The 15150-nt window shown below is 42.5% G+C and overlaps 2 protein-coding genes across 2 annotated transcripts in view; one reads left to right on the top strand and one right to left on the bottom strand.

The window, feature by feature from the left end:
• Positions 1–15150, top strand: part of LOC117441976 (zinc finger protein 721-like) — a 243453-nt gene that overhangs the window by 118692 nt on the left and 109611 nt on the right. Inside the window, exon 5 of the mRNA XM_071202319.1 lies at positions 13434–14522. Coding sequence (XP_071058420.1) covers positions 13434–14522 — 1089 coding nt within the window. The remainder of the gene's footprint in view (positions 1–13433; positions 14523–15150) is intronic.
• LOC117441978 (zinc finger protein 678-like) overlaps positions 1–15150 on the bottom strand; it is a 76713-nt gene that overhangs the window by 28493 nt on the left and 33070 nt on the right. The gene's annotated exons all lie outside the window — the stretch shown is intronic.

Consider the following 15150-nt stretch of genomic DNA (forward strand, 5'->3'; position numbering starts at 1 on the left):
TGTTCAACATCCTTTGTTAATTTATGCAGTTTCTTTATCCTTGAATTCCTTTCATGTTGAATTGAAGTTATTTTTAATTCCAATGCTTTAACAGTGAGTTGAGGCTGTCTCTTACCGAGCCCACTCCCTGTATCACTTTGAGTGGCAGGCGCTTTAGGCCGACTCCCCTCTTGGCTCTTTTTGACAGTAACGCAGCAGCTGCGTGAGGTTTTATTTTAGAATTGTCGCAGGATTTACCTTTACCCTGATATGAGAAGGTCTTTCACAGCTTGCAACAATTCTTAACGATCCTACCGTGGTTCCTCGTGGCTTTCACCGCGTTCACATGTCAGCAATCATCTGGAGCTGTGTGGGAACGCAGCAGCTCCTTCTTCCGTCCAAGATCCTCCGATTCATTCATTGGAGCCAGTTTTTCAACAAGTGTAGCGGCGATCGCTCATCAAAACAAAGCCACTCATGGAGGTTAGCAGCCAGAGTTCCCAACGCGTGTTGTGGTGAAGGACGAGGTCCACCATGACGTCATTTGTAATGCTTTATTTCTTTATAAAATGTTAAAAGGTTCTTTTAGGCCTATCTAAAATCTTGGTTAACATATCACAATCACGCACACGGTCAACACGTGTGGCTTCCTCTCTAACCTCTCATCCCCACTGATCACCTGTGCCCACATATAGCTTGATTACCTCCCGTGCTCCCAGGTGCGCAGATTAGATGACGCGTTCACACACACACACACACACACACACACACACACACACACACACACACACACAAATTGGCTCCAACACCGCCTTTGCATCCAATTGTTCACACCAGTAACTGAGCCTATTGAAACCCCGTGTGCCTGCCTGAACGCAAACCACCATACAGACACAAAGAACTACAAGTCACGAACAATGACCCTGCTTGTTGCCATGTTCACTTTGCTTAGTGCCCAGTTCCACCTTTCTGAACAACAGCTCAGGGCGAATATGTCCCTCCCGAAATGCTGGAGACACTGAACTGGTCGACGGTTGAGGCGAATCAGGAGTAGGTTGATGCTGTGGAGGTTCGGAGGATGCAAGGGATGTGTCCTGCACTCCAACAGGGACTGCGTGAGCCACTCTGCACTTCTTTGTTGAGGGCCCATTTGCTTTGCCAAGCATCTTCTTGCCATGACGAGACATAGCATTCCAGAACCTAGTACACACAAACATTACATATACCAGGGGTTAGGGCGGTGCGATCATGGCAAAAATCATAATCACGATTATTTGGGTCAATAATCGATATCACGATTATTAAAAACGATTATTCATTGACTTTGAAAAAATCTATTTATTGAACTTTAAAACAAATACAAATAATAATTTGAACAGTATCTTTTTAACTGTTGATTACCCTGAACGTGTAATTCAACTGAAAAACCAATACATAAATGAAATAAATGATACATTTATATATATCATTTATATTAAAATACGATTAATTGCACAGCCCTACCAGGGGTGATAACTAACACCTACCCACAGCTGGTATGTTATTGTAAAGTTGTACTTCACGTCTATCACAACAGTATTACAGTGTTAGATTTAGGCCAGGCATATCATCAGTACACATGAATCTTCACAAACCTTCTCAGTTTCTGGCACTTGGCAGCTGTTGGTAGTTTCCCAGGCGTAGCAAATTTGGTCGGGATGTAATCTGGATGGCCGGGCTCCTTGGAAGGCTGCCCTGAAAAACAGTACACATACATATGTACACCTACATACTCACACATAAACACATAGTCAAACACCTTCCCTGTCCCTGTACCTCGAGAAAATAATGTCTCTGTATTTCCTCTTGAACTGGTTAATGTCCGGACATCGCTTTCGCTCCACATTCACACATTAATGACTTGTCATAGCTGAGGTGTGGCTCAGTGTACTCTGTGAAAGATGGACAAGTAGCAGGGAGTATGTACATTGTCATTGGTGGATAGGAACTACAATTGTGGGGCTGACTAGACCAACCATGATGCTATGCTACCATGCTATGATTCTGCTGTAGAGGAAGGTTAACAGTAGTTTGGTCCAGTCCGGGCTAGCGGCGGACATCAGATTAATCATAAACATAGTAGTTGTTCTGAAATACAACTTCAACTTACCAGAAATGAAGTGTGCCGAGCAGATGTACACATATTGCACGTGTCCTTGGGTTTCCACGGCTTGTGAGCGATGGCATCGACGCGAACTCAAGCTCTCGCCCACTGGGCCCTCCGTCCTGGCTGTTTTTCGTGACTGGGGAACTTGAAGAAAGAAAACTTGGATTTTCCATCACTATCTGTCATCGAATGATGATTTCCACAAGTCCCAGCACTACACCACTTCACCATCTTCAAAGTATTGGATCCAACAAGTAAGTAACACGGCTAAAACCTCGGCCTGCTTGCACCTCGCGTAAAATGGCGGATACCGGAAGTACGGTGTCGCCGTCGGCCCAAAACCCGTATGTGTGTGTGAAAGAATCCAGCCTAGATCTCTCTCCCCGGTCTGTGTGCGAGGGGGCGGGGCAGTTTACACACACGCAGCTGCTACATGCAGCAACACACACACGGAGGAGATGGCGGAGAGAAGCGCTCCAAGGTGTGGTTAAATGTTACCCGTCTCGAGGTGGACAAGGCTCCTTGCCAAGAGAGTTCAGCATGTGAGGGCGGTAACACGAGCAGTGTGTCTAAACATTTATCAAAAGTGCTCCACATCCAGACGGAGGAAGCACCGGGTTCCACTGTCTTTCTAGCAGCTCTGTAGCCCCGTCCACGAGGAACGTTTCCACGTCAGGTGTTATGCTAGCAGCACCACACGGAGCTAACTCCATTATACAAACATGGGTTAATGATTAGAGGAAACTGAGTTACTCTTTATGTTGTTAAAGTTTCAGCTATTCTGTTCACAGTTCTGTCATCAGATTATTTAATACCATTTGTTAAAACACTGTTGTTTCTTTTGATGTGAAATATTATTTATTTAGTTTAAATAAAAAGTAATGTTAATTTTGTTCACAATTTGTTTAGTTAATTTAATAATATATGTGTTTTTGAATCAAGTATTCATCTTTATTGTCTTCATTGTTAGTTTCCACATGCCTAAAGCAACCTCAAGCTACATCTAAAAGTTGATGGCTAAATAAGAGCGCTTGAGAAATTGTGCAAGGCAGACGGTAATAGTCCGAATAGTCGATTAATCGTTTCATTAATCGAAAGATTCATCGATTATCAAATGAGTCGTTTGTTGCAGCCCTATTGTAGTTGTCCCATGTATAAATAAAACGTGTTATTCAGCAACCCTTGCAATTTGGGATTTTATTTTTGGTTGGTAGACCTCGGTGATCTGGTCATTTCAAAAGTAGCTCAACAGCCAAAAAAGTGTGGGCACCGCTGGTGTAGATGATCAGACAGGAAGCAGGGGGCAGGGTTCAGACTCTGGACCTTCACACTCATGTACAGTAGGTGGCGGTATGCACCTTTAAAGTTCTTTGCAATCCGCCATAACGAGAGAAGAAGAAGATGCACCTTTAAAGTTCTTTGCAATCCTCAAAAGCCGAGAGGAGAAGAAGGAGAAAAGAAGAGGTGAGTGGATTAAACACATGCAGAGGTTTCATTAAGTGTATTTACACCTCTTAGCTTACAGTTAATCACGAATCAGAAGTTATCCTATTTAACACAACAGCTATAATCTTGGAAGAAAGAAACTCACAAAAAAACTTTAAAATGTGCGACAAAAATAGTCTCAATCTATCTTTAAATAAAGGCTAACAGCTACAGTCTAACAGCTACAGTCTAACAGCTACAGTCTAACAGCTACAGTCTAACAGCTGCAGACTAAAAGCTAAAGTCTGAAAGCTAACGGCTATCGGCTAACAGCTACAATAATTCCAGTTCGGCTCTGGGGAGTAACAGTTGATTTGTAATGCTCAGCTGACTTTATGTTAGTTATTTATTACACCAGTTGTCTTTAAGACGGTTAGAGTTGGTGCTCTTTACCATAGATATGGTTTTAAAGGTATGCTAACTAGCTTATTAGCATCGCCATTCACCACGACGTAGCATTTTTCCCATTGAAATGAATGGGGTTCTTCAGTTAGCTGCTAACGCTAAGCTAAGCGACGGTTTAGCTCATTAGATAAATAGATATACTTTATTTAAATAATGATTTATCTTAAACTGGGAAATGATTGTGTCCCAGCAGAAGTGTTTTCGGGCATTACACGAGTTAAACATATTTAAAAGATGCAATAAGATAATAAAAATGAAGCATTAGCAGCAAGTATACACACAGGACACATATCACTAGAGTATCTAAAGAATACACAATATACAGAGAATACTGTATACATGGAGTACATTAAACAGTCTCACTAGCTAATGTTTGCTTTCTGTGTTAACTTAGTGATAGTTTCACACGGATAGCGTTATAACCGTGGTTCAAACATCCATTAATGTCACTTTCTATGTGAATAAAGTCATTTTAATGAAATAAAAGTGAACTAACTGTGAGCTGTAAGTTAGAATGTAAGTTGCTACACAGATTATGATGAATTATATCTAAATATTTGTATTATATTAATAATAATTTACACAGAAAACCAAGTTGTTATCGTAATGGTTAAAGTAATGTGCATGTAATGTTAATAACTATCTGACCTTTCTATCATGTTCTCCTCTGCTTAGCATCACATGGACCAAATGGATCCATTTGGACCATGTTTACGTCACAGCAGCATAGATGAGACAAGGCACTGCACGTGGTGTGATAAAACACTACATAGAAGCATCCAGAAATAGAACATATCATTGAATAAACTCTTTGAATTCCTCCTCTTCACTGCTGACAGATTATCATGAATTATATCTAAATATTTGTATTATATGAATAATGAAGCAGCTCTGTGGTCTTCATCAGGACAGCTGATGAGCAGCATGGAGGAGAAGAAGCAGGCCCCTGGAGCTCAGGTCAGTGTGCACTTCATCACAAGATATTCCTAATTCCAGCGTTTCCGCCAGGCGGGCGTCTTGCCTTCATTTGACGCCCTTATTCAGCTCGGAGCGCCATCTACTAGGGGTGTGACGCAGGGCTCGACATTAAGGACTGCCCGATGGCCCGGGGCCGTCTAGTATCTAGCTCGGGCAAGGAAGCCTCACCTGCTGGGTGCCCCATCGGGCAATCTATCATGCCAGTATCATGCAGCTCGCGGATCCAGTAATGAGGGACCCGACAGTGAAACTAAACATATCTTATTATATATAATGATAGGACTACCTGCTTATTAAAAGACACCTGAACAATAAGCGTCACTATGCAACCGGGTGAGGCCACAAAGTATAGCGCAGCATTATGCATGTGTTTACATGCCCACCGGAACCCCGAGGCATTACCAACAGATCAACGCACGATCAACGCACAATCAACCCATCCAGGACATCTCTTTCTCCACATTACGTGTTAGACATTAGAGTTGACTCTTCTTGTCTGTCACATGCTCTTCTTGTCTGTCACATACTCTTCTTGTCTGTCACATACTCTTCTTGTCTGTCACATCCTCTTCTTGTCTGTCACATACTCTTCTTGTCTGTCACATCCTCTTCTTGTCTGTCACATCCTCTTCTTGTCTGTCACATCCTCTTCTTGTCTGTCACATCCTCTTCTTGTCTGTCACATACTCTTCTTGTCTGTCACATCCTCTTCTTGTCTGTCACATCCTCTTCTTGTCTGTCACATAAGTGGCGCAACTGAAGCGGTATTGCGCTAAAGGGAAATTATTTGGACCGAAGAGATTTAGGTTTGCCGGCTAACGGGAACTCTGACGTAGAGAGCACCGATCAAACTATTAAGAGTGAATATCGGCCGTAATGACCGGCTGGGCTCCCCCCCCTGCATAAATAAAGCAGCTGTATCCGCCACACAGGAAACACACATTTAAAACGGTTTTGCCTGCAGTTTTTGTGCACAAGCATTCATCAAGGGTTCGGAAAGTGGCGCTGTCCTGAGAGTGGAGGTGTCCTGACTAATGTTGCACGGTGTACCGATACTTGAAAGGTACCGCGATACCCTGCCGTTAAAAACGGTACGATTCCTCCGTTTCATTAGTATCGGTACTTTAAGAATGACGGGGAAAAGTACTCCGGTGAGAAAGCGCCGTTTTAATAAGAGCCGTGCGTGTTCAGCGCTCTGCTTCCACTCCCTGCACTGCAGCCGTGCCTGCAGTCCCGCCCCTCTCAAGCACGTTCTAAGTCCCTCCCCTCTCTCGTGCACGCGGCCACGCGCTCGCTGCCAGAGCATGTGAGAAAACGAGAAGCATGGCTGCAAGTGGGAGTGCAACTGCTGCTGCGCCTCGGCTTGTTGACAAAAAAGACGCCAGAAGTCTGTGAACGGGCCGTTCAGGTGTTCAGAGCAGAGCTTCCTGTCGGAGCGGCAGAGCGTGATGTGCACTGAAAAGTTTTTCTGTCGCAATATTATCGTTGAGCAAACTTAACTAGCAAACTAGCATCACTATCTGCTAACGTTAGCTTTAGCCTTCGTTTTCTATTAGTTTTTTTCATAGGCTATAAACGGAGGTGATATAAGTATATATCTTGTACTTGAGTAAAAGTAGAAGTACCCAGGTCTTGTACTTGAGTTAAAGTAGAAGTACCAGAATTTAGGAACAATCCTGCAATCAAAATGTTCCTCAAATAAAAGTACAAAAGTATTATCGTCAAAATATAGTTAAAGTAGCGACAGTAAAAGTAGAAGTACTCAGGTCTTGTACTAGAAGCACCAGAGTGTAGGAATACTCTGTTACAGTAAAAGTACTGCATTCAAAATGTTCCTCAAGTAAAAGTATTAAAGTAGCGACAGTAAAAGTAGTCGTTGTGCAGATTGGTCCATTTCAGAATAATATATATATGTTTTATAATGATTGATCATGAAAGTGTTCTCAAAGCTGGTGAAGGTGCAGCTAGTCTGAAGGACTTTGTAGACTGCAGGGTAGCTGGTGAAGGTGCAGCTAGTCTGAAGTACTTTGTAGACTGCAGGGTAGCTGGTGGAGGTGCAGCTAGTCTGAAGTACTTTGTAGACTGCAGGGTAGCTGGTGGATTCACTTCAGGTGGAACTAAAGTCTGATTCAACACTTGATTATATTTCACATCATTCATCCACATCCGTGAAGTAACTAAAGGGATTAAATACATGTAGTGGAGTAAAAGTACACCATGTACCTCTGAACTGTAGTGGATTAGAAGTACAAAGTAGCAAAAGAAACATTGAAATACTTAAATAAAGTACAAGTATCTCAAAATTGTACCCAAGTACTTGAGTTTATGAATTTAGTTACTTCACACCAGATGCCATAAAGATAGAAAGACTCAGCCTTGCACAGAGGCATGAAAATACATTTTCAAAATGCTCAACAGTGCTGCCAAAATGTTAAACTCACTGCTACACAATTAAAATAAATGCTTTTATATATATTTATATTAGATGTGACTCTTTGGCGTTTCTGTTCTTAGTAACACTGCTGCTTTAGTTGTTCTGACTGCTAACATCCTCTGTTATTCTTAATTTTAAAGCCGATATTCCGTGGGGTCGGGGGGCTCGGATCCTTGTCACCTTTTCATACCTGATGAGTTTGCATCCCTAATTATATTTAAGACTGTTTCCCTTTTTTAAGAAAAGTATCGAAAAAGAATCGGAATCGCAATTCTTGACTTGGTATCGGTATCGAAACCAAAATGTTGGTATCATGACAACACTAGTCCTGACATTAGCCTGCAGGCAGGCTCCATGGAGCTGTCAGCTCCGGACTGCGCAAAATGCGTACATGAAGCGCTACGTCATGAACGCAAGAAATCTACCCTCATGGCTTAGAATCTGATTAGAAAAAATTACTTAATTTCATTGAAGACGACGTACTAAGCCGTGCGAGGCCCTGCAGTGGAAATGCGCCATAAGTGGATGTCATTGAAGACCTTTCCAAGAGCAGTCTCAGTGCTGTGGTTTGGATGAAAGCCTGGCTGGAACACATCCAAACAGTTATTTACATGCAAGAAATTACTCCACTGTTGAACAACTACTTGTTCAATGATCTTACCTAGAAATGGGAGGTTGGATATGGGCCTGTAATTGGTCATTACTGAAGCATCTAGATTATTCTTTTTTAAGAGCGGTTTAATGACTGCAGTTTTCAGGGCCTGTGGAAAAACACCTGAGTGAAGAGACTTGTTTACTATGTGAAGTAGATCTGAGGCCATGCAAGGAAAAGCATCTTTGAAAACCCCTGTTGGAATAATATCAAGGCAGCAGGAGGAGGACTTCAGAAGTTGAATAATGTCCTCCAGGTTTCTATCATTAATCTTATGGAACTGTGTCATGGTGTCTGAATTGATGTTAGGTGGACACGGAGACAACACATGTGCTGTTCCTGATGCAGAGGCACTGACTGCTGGTCTGGTGTTCAGTTAAATATCGCTTTGTGGTTACCTCTTTTTGAACATGTGTGTGAACAGAAATAGAGCTCTCAAAGGAATGGTCAGAGAGCGCAACATCAGTCACCACAACCTCAGAGATATTCAGACCCTTTGAGATCATTAAGTCCAGAGTGTGCCCCTTGTTGTGCGTGGGCTCCGTCACATGCTGAGTCAGTCCATTGAATTGATCTATTTAAAACAAGGGACAGTGTTCATTAAGCAACCTATTAAAAACATGTCAAAGTACTCGATTAGCCAACAGGCTAGTTTTCACCGATAGTCCCTTTGCCAGATGGTGACATCCTAAAAGCAACAATAAAAATACCACGACATTGTTATACCATTGTACATATTTACAATAGATGACATCACTGAATACAGATGAGAGCAAGTCATGATAATAAATACAAAATGTACAATACGCACTCATACACACACCTCATTGGTTGAGGTATTGAATTCCATTGATGGGATGCGTGGAATGAAAGACAGCCTGGCTGAATGCGCTCTTCCTAAATGGGATGGTGCGTCTCCCCTAGCCGCACCTCGAGTAGCCCTGGTTGAGGTGGGCTTTAGGCTGATGCAGCCAGAGGAGGAGGAGCCAACCCACGAGTGGTCTTATAAACTAAGCAGATGTTTTTGTAAATTGAGATATTCCCAGCTGAACAGATTATACTTTTTAACAATGTGACAATGATGATACCGGAATGGCTTTGTGTCTCGTGTTCTGAGTGCTTGTTTATACAGTGATTCCAGTGGCCTTAGAGCTGCAGAGTGAGCATCAGACCAGCTGATCAGACAGTAGCTGATGTGGGAGAGGACCATTGAGTGAAGGTATAGCTTAGCTGCTGCAGATGACAGGAAGTTTCTAATGTATCTGTAATTTGACAGATTGCACTTTACTTTATTGCAGACCTTTTTGATATGGGTTTTGAAATTGAGGTTTGAAGTCTCCTTCCAGAAAAGAAAACATCTTGGTCTGTTATAATGCTGTGGCCCTTGGAGAAGAACATACACACTGTCTTTGAGACATTTGGTTGCAAACAGTTATTGTTAAGCCAGGAAGTAATATTCTCCAACACATCAGTGACCTTGGTAGCAGCCTCTTCTGCGGTTCTGCCATGAGTAAAAACAACTGTATCATCAGCATACATCACATTCTCCACACACAGAAGGCGGATCATTTATGTACATACTAAACAGGATTGGGCCCAATACAGAGCCCTGTGGTACTCCAGTTGACAAACACTAGACTTATGGTTCTCAATTTGAACACAAGGAGCTGTTGTTGAGATGATTGATGATTTGTTTGGCAATCAATTTCTCAAATACCTTGGATGCTATGGGTAAGATACTGATGGGCCTATAGTTGGATGTCATGAGAGGGTCCCCACCATAGCTATCAAGAACACAACACAGTTCTTTAGCCCCTCTGTCCTGGTGGTTGTCAACATGGATGTTAAAATCACCAACAATGACTAGACGGTCAAAGTCAAAACACACTACAGACAGCAGTTCAGTAAAGTCATCAAAAGAAGCTAAAAGAAGCTGAGAGCACAGCTGAACTCCCGCAGCCCTGGGGGCCCTACATTGGTTGTGATGGAAGATGACAGGGTTTGGTCAAGTTGCTCTCTCCTGGTGAGGAAAGCGGCATACCAGTAAATCAGGGATGGATTTACTTCCATTTTGGCCATTTTTGACACCAAGATGTCTGCTTGGAGCTGCGTACCTGGACTCACATTCAGGTTCAGGTCCGGACTCAAGTCCAGAGGTTCAGGTTCAGGTCCAGACTTATAAGTCCGGACCTGAACCCATGGCTTGTGTCAAGTTGTGTGAGTAACTAAAGTGAACTTATTGTGAGCTAATTATCAATTGAAAATTAACTCATCAAATTCAAACTCGTCAGGTTTATTGCGCTCCCTTCCAACTTGTGTCTACATTTCTCTACAAAGTACAAATGTAAAAAAAACACTTTTTGCCACTTAGTCTACAAATGACAGCAACTACAGTGAACGACTACAAAGTTCAAACATTGATTTCATTTACCAAACTAAAGTAACCAAACAGTCCCTGAGCTGACTGAGCCTAAATCCCTAAAGCGTTGCTGAAAGGTAGAGTGTAGAGTAGACTATACGCATTACACTGTTACACACCTACTATGTACAGTATACACTGTACTGTCTGTACACCATGTCTTTTCTACAACTCTACATGTGTACATTATACAGTACATACTACATACATAGTGTTGTACATACATACTGTTGGAAATTAAAATCAATGTTGATATGGCGTAATTTTGAATTAAATACACTATTTAATTTAAATCAGATTTATTCTGAAAAAACCGGAAGTTCACACTATTAACTTAATACTTTTATTCTGAAAATTCTTCACTTCCGGTTAGCATTAGCATGTGGCGAAATGCTAGGTTTTCAAACCGTGAATCGAAGGTGAAATGACATGTGATGTTGTACACTGAGCACACTGGGATTAGCACTCATTTATTGACGCTGAATAACGTTTATCAGGGAATGTTTAAATAACCACAGACACCAGAATATATGTAAGTGCTAGTTTTTTTGCGAGTCCAAGTACCGGTTCCCGACGTTCCGGTTTTAACCGGACTTGAACTGAAACTTTTTACAAGTCCAGTACCGGTTCGGCGTACCGGTACGCAGCACTAGTTCTGCTTGTATTGTGTTGCTGCTGAGAAGTCTAGGAAGAGGGCTCTTGCATAGGTGTGGCGTTTATCTAAATGTTTAGTGATGATGTGAACCAGAGCAGCAGCAGTACCGCCCCCTTGCTTATAGGCACATTGGTATGGATCAAGTATGTCTTGTCCGTCACAATAGGTTTAGCTGAAGAGGTCATTCCTGTCACGGTTCTCTTGGTGTCCCACACTTTTTTGGGGTCTTTGGCTTTAAAAGCATTTCCCAAAAGCGCTCTGTGTGTTTTGATTCCCTCAATTTGACTTTCAGTTCTCTCTCTGTCTGTTCAAGTGCTCCGTAGTCTTTGTTTCATGTCCTTAGTCACATATGATTTATTACTTTCTTTTCTGGTTCCCTTGAGTTTGGTCTTATCCACTGGTATCATATTCACAAGATTATGATCAGAGTTCAGTATTGGTGTCTGTATTTAGACACATAGGCTCCTTTATCATTAACAAAGCATTTGTCCAGGATAGTGTCTTTCCTGCTGTGATCCCTAACACACTGCTGGAACCCAGGTAACAGTCTCCAGGCGACATTGCTTCATGTCCCGAGCACTATTGCCGGTGCATCGGGGTGGCTGAGTTGCAGCTCGTGAACAGTGTCCTCTGCCACTGGGAGGCACGTAAACAACTAACAGTAAAATACACCCGAATTCTCGAGGCAGATAAAAGGGTCTTGACGTCATGCCGAGAATTTCTACGTTGGGATTGCAGGTTTGACATTTTACTGAGTATGATCGGCACCACAGATCATTAATATACACACAAATACCGCCTCCTCTGGTTTTCCCCGAGTTCGCATCCCTGTCTGCTCGAACAAGGGCGAGTCCGGGTACTTCAGAGAGAGATTCAGGCATCGTAGATTGGAGCCAACTTTCCGTGAAACATAATCAAGAGGCCTCGAGAAATTCATGACAGTACCTTGTGTGTGTCCTTAGTGTGTCCACGTTGTTGCTCAATGAGCGCAGGTTTGTGAGAATGATGGATGGAAGTGGTGGCCGGCTGAATCTCTGCCGTATTCTGAACGCCTCCCCTCCTTCCTCGTCTCTTTTTCCTGGAGTTTCTAAGCGGCTCCCGAGGGATTTCATCCAATAACGAAGAGCACAGATGTAGCAGCGTAGAGGCCGGGGCTCCTCGCCATACCTGTTCGTGCTGTCACTCAGGTGTGTCTTGGAAAATTGAATGGCCAGACATGGTCTGCAGAAGGCCAATGTAATCCACAGGACCAAAAGCATGGTCTCTCAAAATGACGTTTCATACAGACACGACAAAGTTTAGACAAAAAAACAAAACCCAGCATACTGAGACTCGCAGTGAACATTAACAACAATGGAGAGAGGGGCTCTGAAATCATAAAGTGTGTGTGTGTGTGTGTGTGTGTGGTTAAAACGTAGCGGTCGCTCGTTGGCTGTTCTAATGAAGGGAATCGCAGTGAAGGCACAGCTCTTTGCAGCTGGTGCTGCTCTTCTCAGATTCTGCTGAGTTACACGTTACTGCCTCCTGGTGCTGCAGAGATTTCATGAAGTGAAGGAGGGTTTCTTCTATGAAGCAGCAGATACTGTGAGAGTCAGACATGAATACATAGGTCAAGGCAGACTGGTTCACAGACTCTCCTGTTTTGCCGATCCGGTGCTTGAACAAATAACTCTACACCCCTGGCCGAAATGTCCCTAAAATGAAGTGCGAGTTTGAAATATATCTCAAATAATGTATGTATTTCCCCACATAAACATAACAGTCTGCAATGAAACGGCTGTCTCCTGGGCGCTCCACTTCCTACTTTCTCCTGCGAATGAGAGACTTTCTCTCTCTCTTTTTTCTTTCATTGCCCTCTAGGTGCTTCGTACAATACAAATGCAAATATTCTATTTTAAAAAGTAAAGTCCTTTCGAGTCATCTGTCTCAAGCCTAAGTCTCAGGTCATGAATACCAAGTCAAAGTCAAGTAGAGTCTTTTATCAATGTTAGTCAAGCAAGTCTCAAGTAAAAAAATAGGCAAGTCAAGTCATGTGACTCGAGTCGAGTCATGTGACTCGAGTCCCCCACCTCTGGTATATACTTTGGTTAGAATATTGCTGTATTACTGTATCAAATATAATAAAGACAAACAGTTGATAGGTAGTATTTTGTTAATTCAAGGTTTATATTAAGTGAGTTTTTATTGTGTTAACTTGTGTATTTATGCTTTTTAGATTGACTTTCTCTCTTTCTCTGTCCGTCTGTTCTAGAAACCGAAAGGAAGAGAGAGACGTCACAGCTGTCAGCAATGTGACAAATCCTTTACATCATCTGGACATTTAAAGCGCCACCTGCATATGCACACAGGAGAAAAACCTTACAGCTGTGAAGTGTGTAGGAAAACTTTCACTACATCAAGTGCTGTCAAAACACATCACCGTATTCACACAGGAGAAAAACCTTACAGCTGTGTAGAGTGTGGGACAACTTTCACTCAATCAGGTGCTCTCAAAACACATCAACTTATTCACACTGGAGAAAAACCTTACAGCTGTGAAGAGTGTGGGACAACTTTCACTACATCAGGTGCTCTCAAATCACATCAACATATTCACACAGGAGAAAAACCTTACAGCTGTGAAGAGTGTGGGAAAACTTTCACTTCATCAGGTGCTCTCAAAACACATCAACGTATTCACACTGGAGAAAAACCTTACAGCTGTGAAGAGTGTGGGAAAACGTTCACTCAATCAGGTGCTCTAGAATCACATCACCGTATTCACACTGGAGAAAAACCTTACTGGTGTGAAGAGTGTGGGAAAACTTTCAATAGATCAGATGCTCTCAAAACACATCAACGTATTCACACTGGAGAAAAACCGTACTGGTGTGAAGAGTGTGGGACAACTTTCACTACATCAGATGCTCTCAAAACACATCAACGTATTCACACTGGAGAAAAACCTTACAGCTGTGAAGAGTGTGGGAAAGCTTTCACTACATCAGGTGCTCTCAAAACACATCAAATTATTCACACTGGAGAAAAACCTTACAGCTGTGAAGAGTGTGGGAAAACTTTCACTCAATCGGGTGCTCTAGAATCACATCACCGTATTCACACTGGAGAAAAACCTTACTGGTGTGAAGAGTGTGGGAAAACTTTCAATAGATCAGATGCTCTCAAAACACATCAACGTATTCACACTGGAGAAAAACCGTACTGGTGTGAAGAGTGTGGGACAACTTTCACTAGATCAGATGCTCTCAAAACACATCAACGTATTCACACTGGAGAAAAACCTTACTGGTGTGAAGAGTGTGGGAAAACGTTCACTGAACCAAGTAATCTCAAATCACATCTTCGTGTTCACTCTGGAGAAAAACCATAGTGGGTTTCAGAGTGTAGGCGCCGCAATTAAGCATATTTAGTTTTTTTCACAGTTTACAATAAACAATTCCCATCTATTGGCCTTGTGTTGGGTAATCCTTTTTTCCATTACAGATCGCATCCCAACAGCGCCATCTGTTGACGTAACGTCAGAATTGACAGGCATAATGTTCACTGTTCCTTTGAGTTTCGTTTTCTGTCCGTCTGCCGACAGCGCGCTGTTTTATTGATTTACATACCAAGGTTTAAGTACACTGTGTCAATAGTTGTAGTATGAGCATCGTCTGGGCTGGCCGAATCGGTATGCTCTTCCTCCTGTGTCCACTTCCTCTCCTGTCACCTATGACCCCTTTTATACACCCCACCACCAAGTGTTCAAAATAACATTCAGGGTGTCCGCGGGGTCTTAAAAAGTATTAAAAGTTGATCAATCAATTTAGCGAAAATGAAGGCTATCAAAAAGTATTAAACGGCATTTTCCAAGGTATTAAGAAGGTCCACAGCAACGACAACATGAAACACCCTTTCATTTACTGCAACGACATGTCGGGAAACCCCCTCAAGGTATCAGGCTGAGAGGCTCTGATACCTCATTCACACCAACGGTGTTTCAGGGCCGGTTCGGAGC

The sequence above is a fragment of the Pseudochaenichthys georgianus genome, unplaced genomic scaffold (genome assembly GCF_902827115.2).
Source record: "Pseudochaenichthys georgianus unplaced genomic scaffold, fPseGeo1.2 scaffold_224_arrow_ctg1, whole genome shotgun sequence".
NCBI classification, from domain to species: domain Eukaryota; kingdom Metazoa; phylum Chordata; class Actinopteri; order Perciformes; family Channichthyidae; genus Pseudochaenichthys; species Pseudochaenichthys georgianus.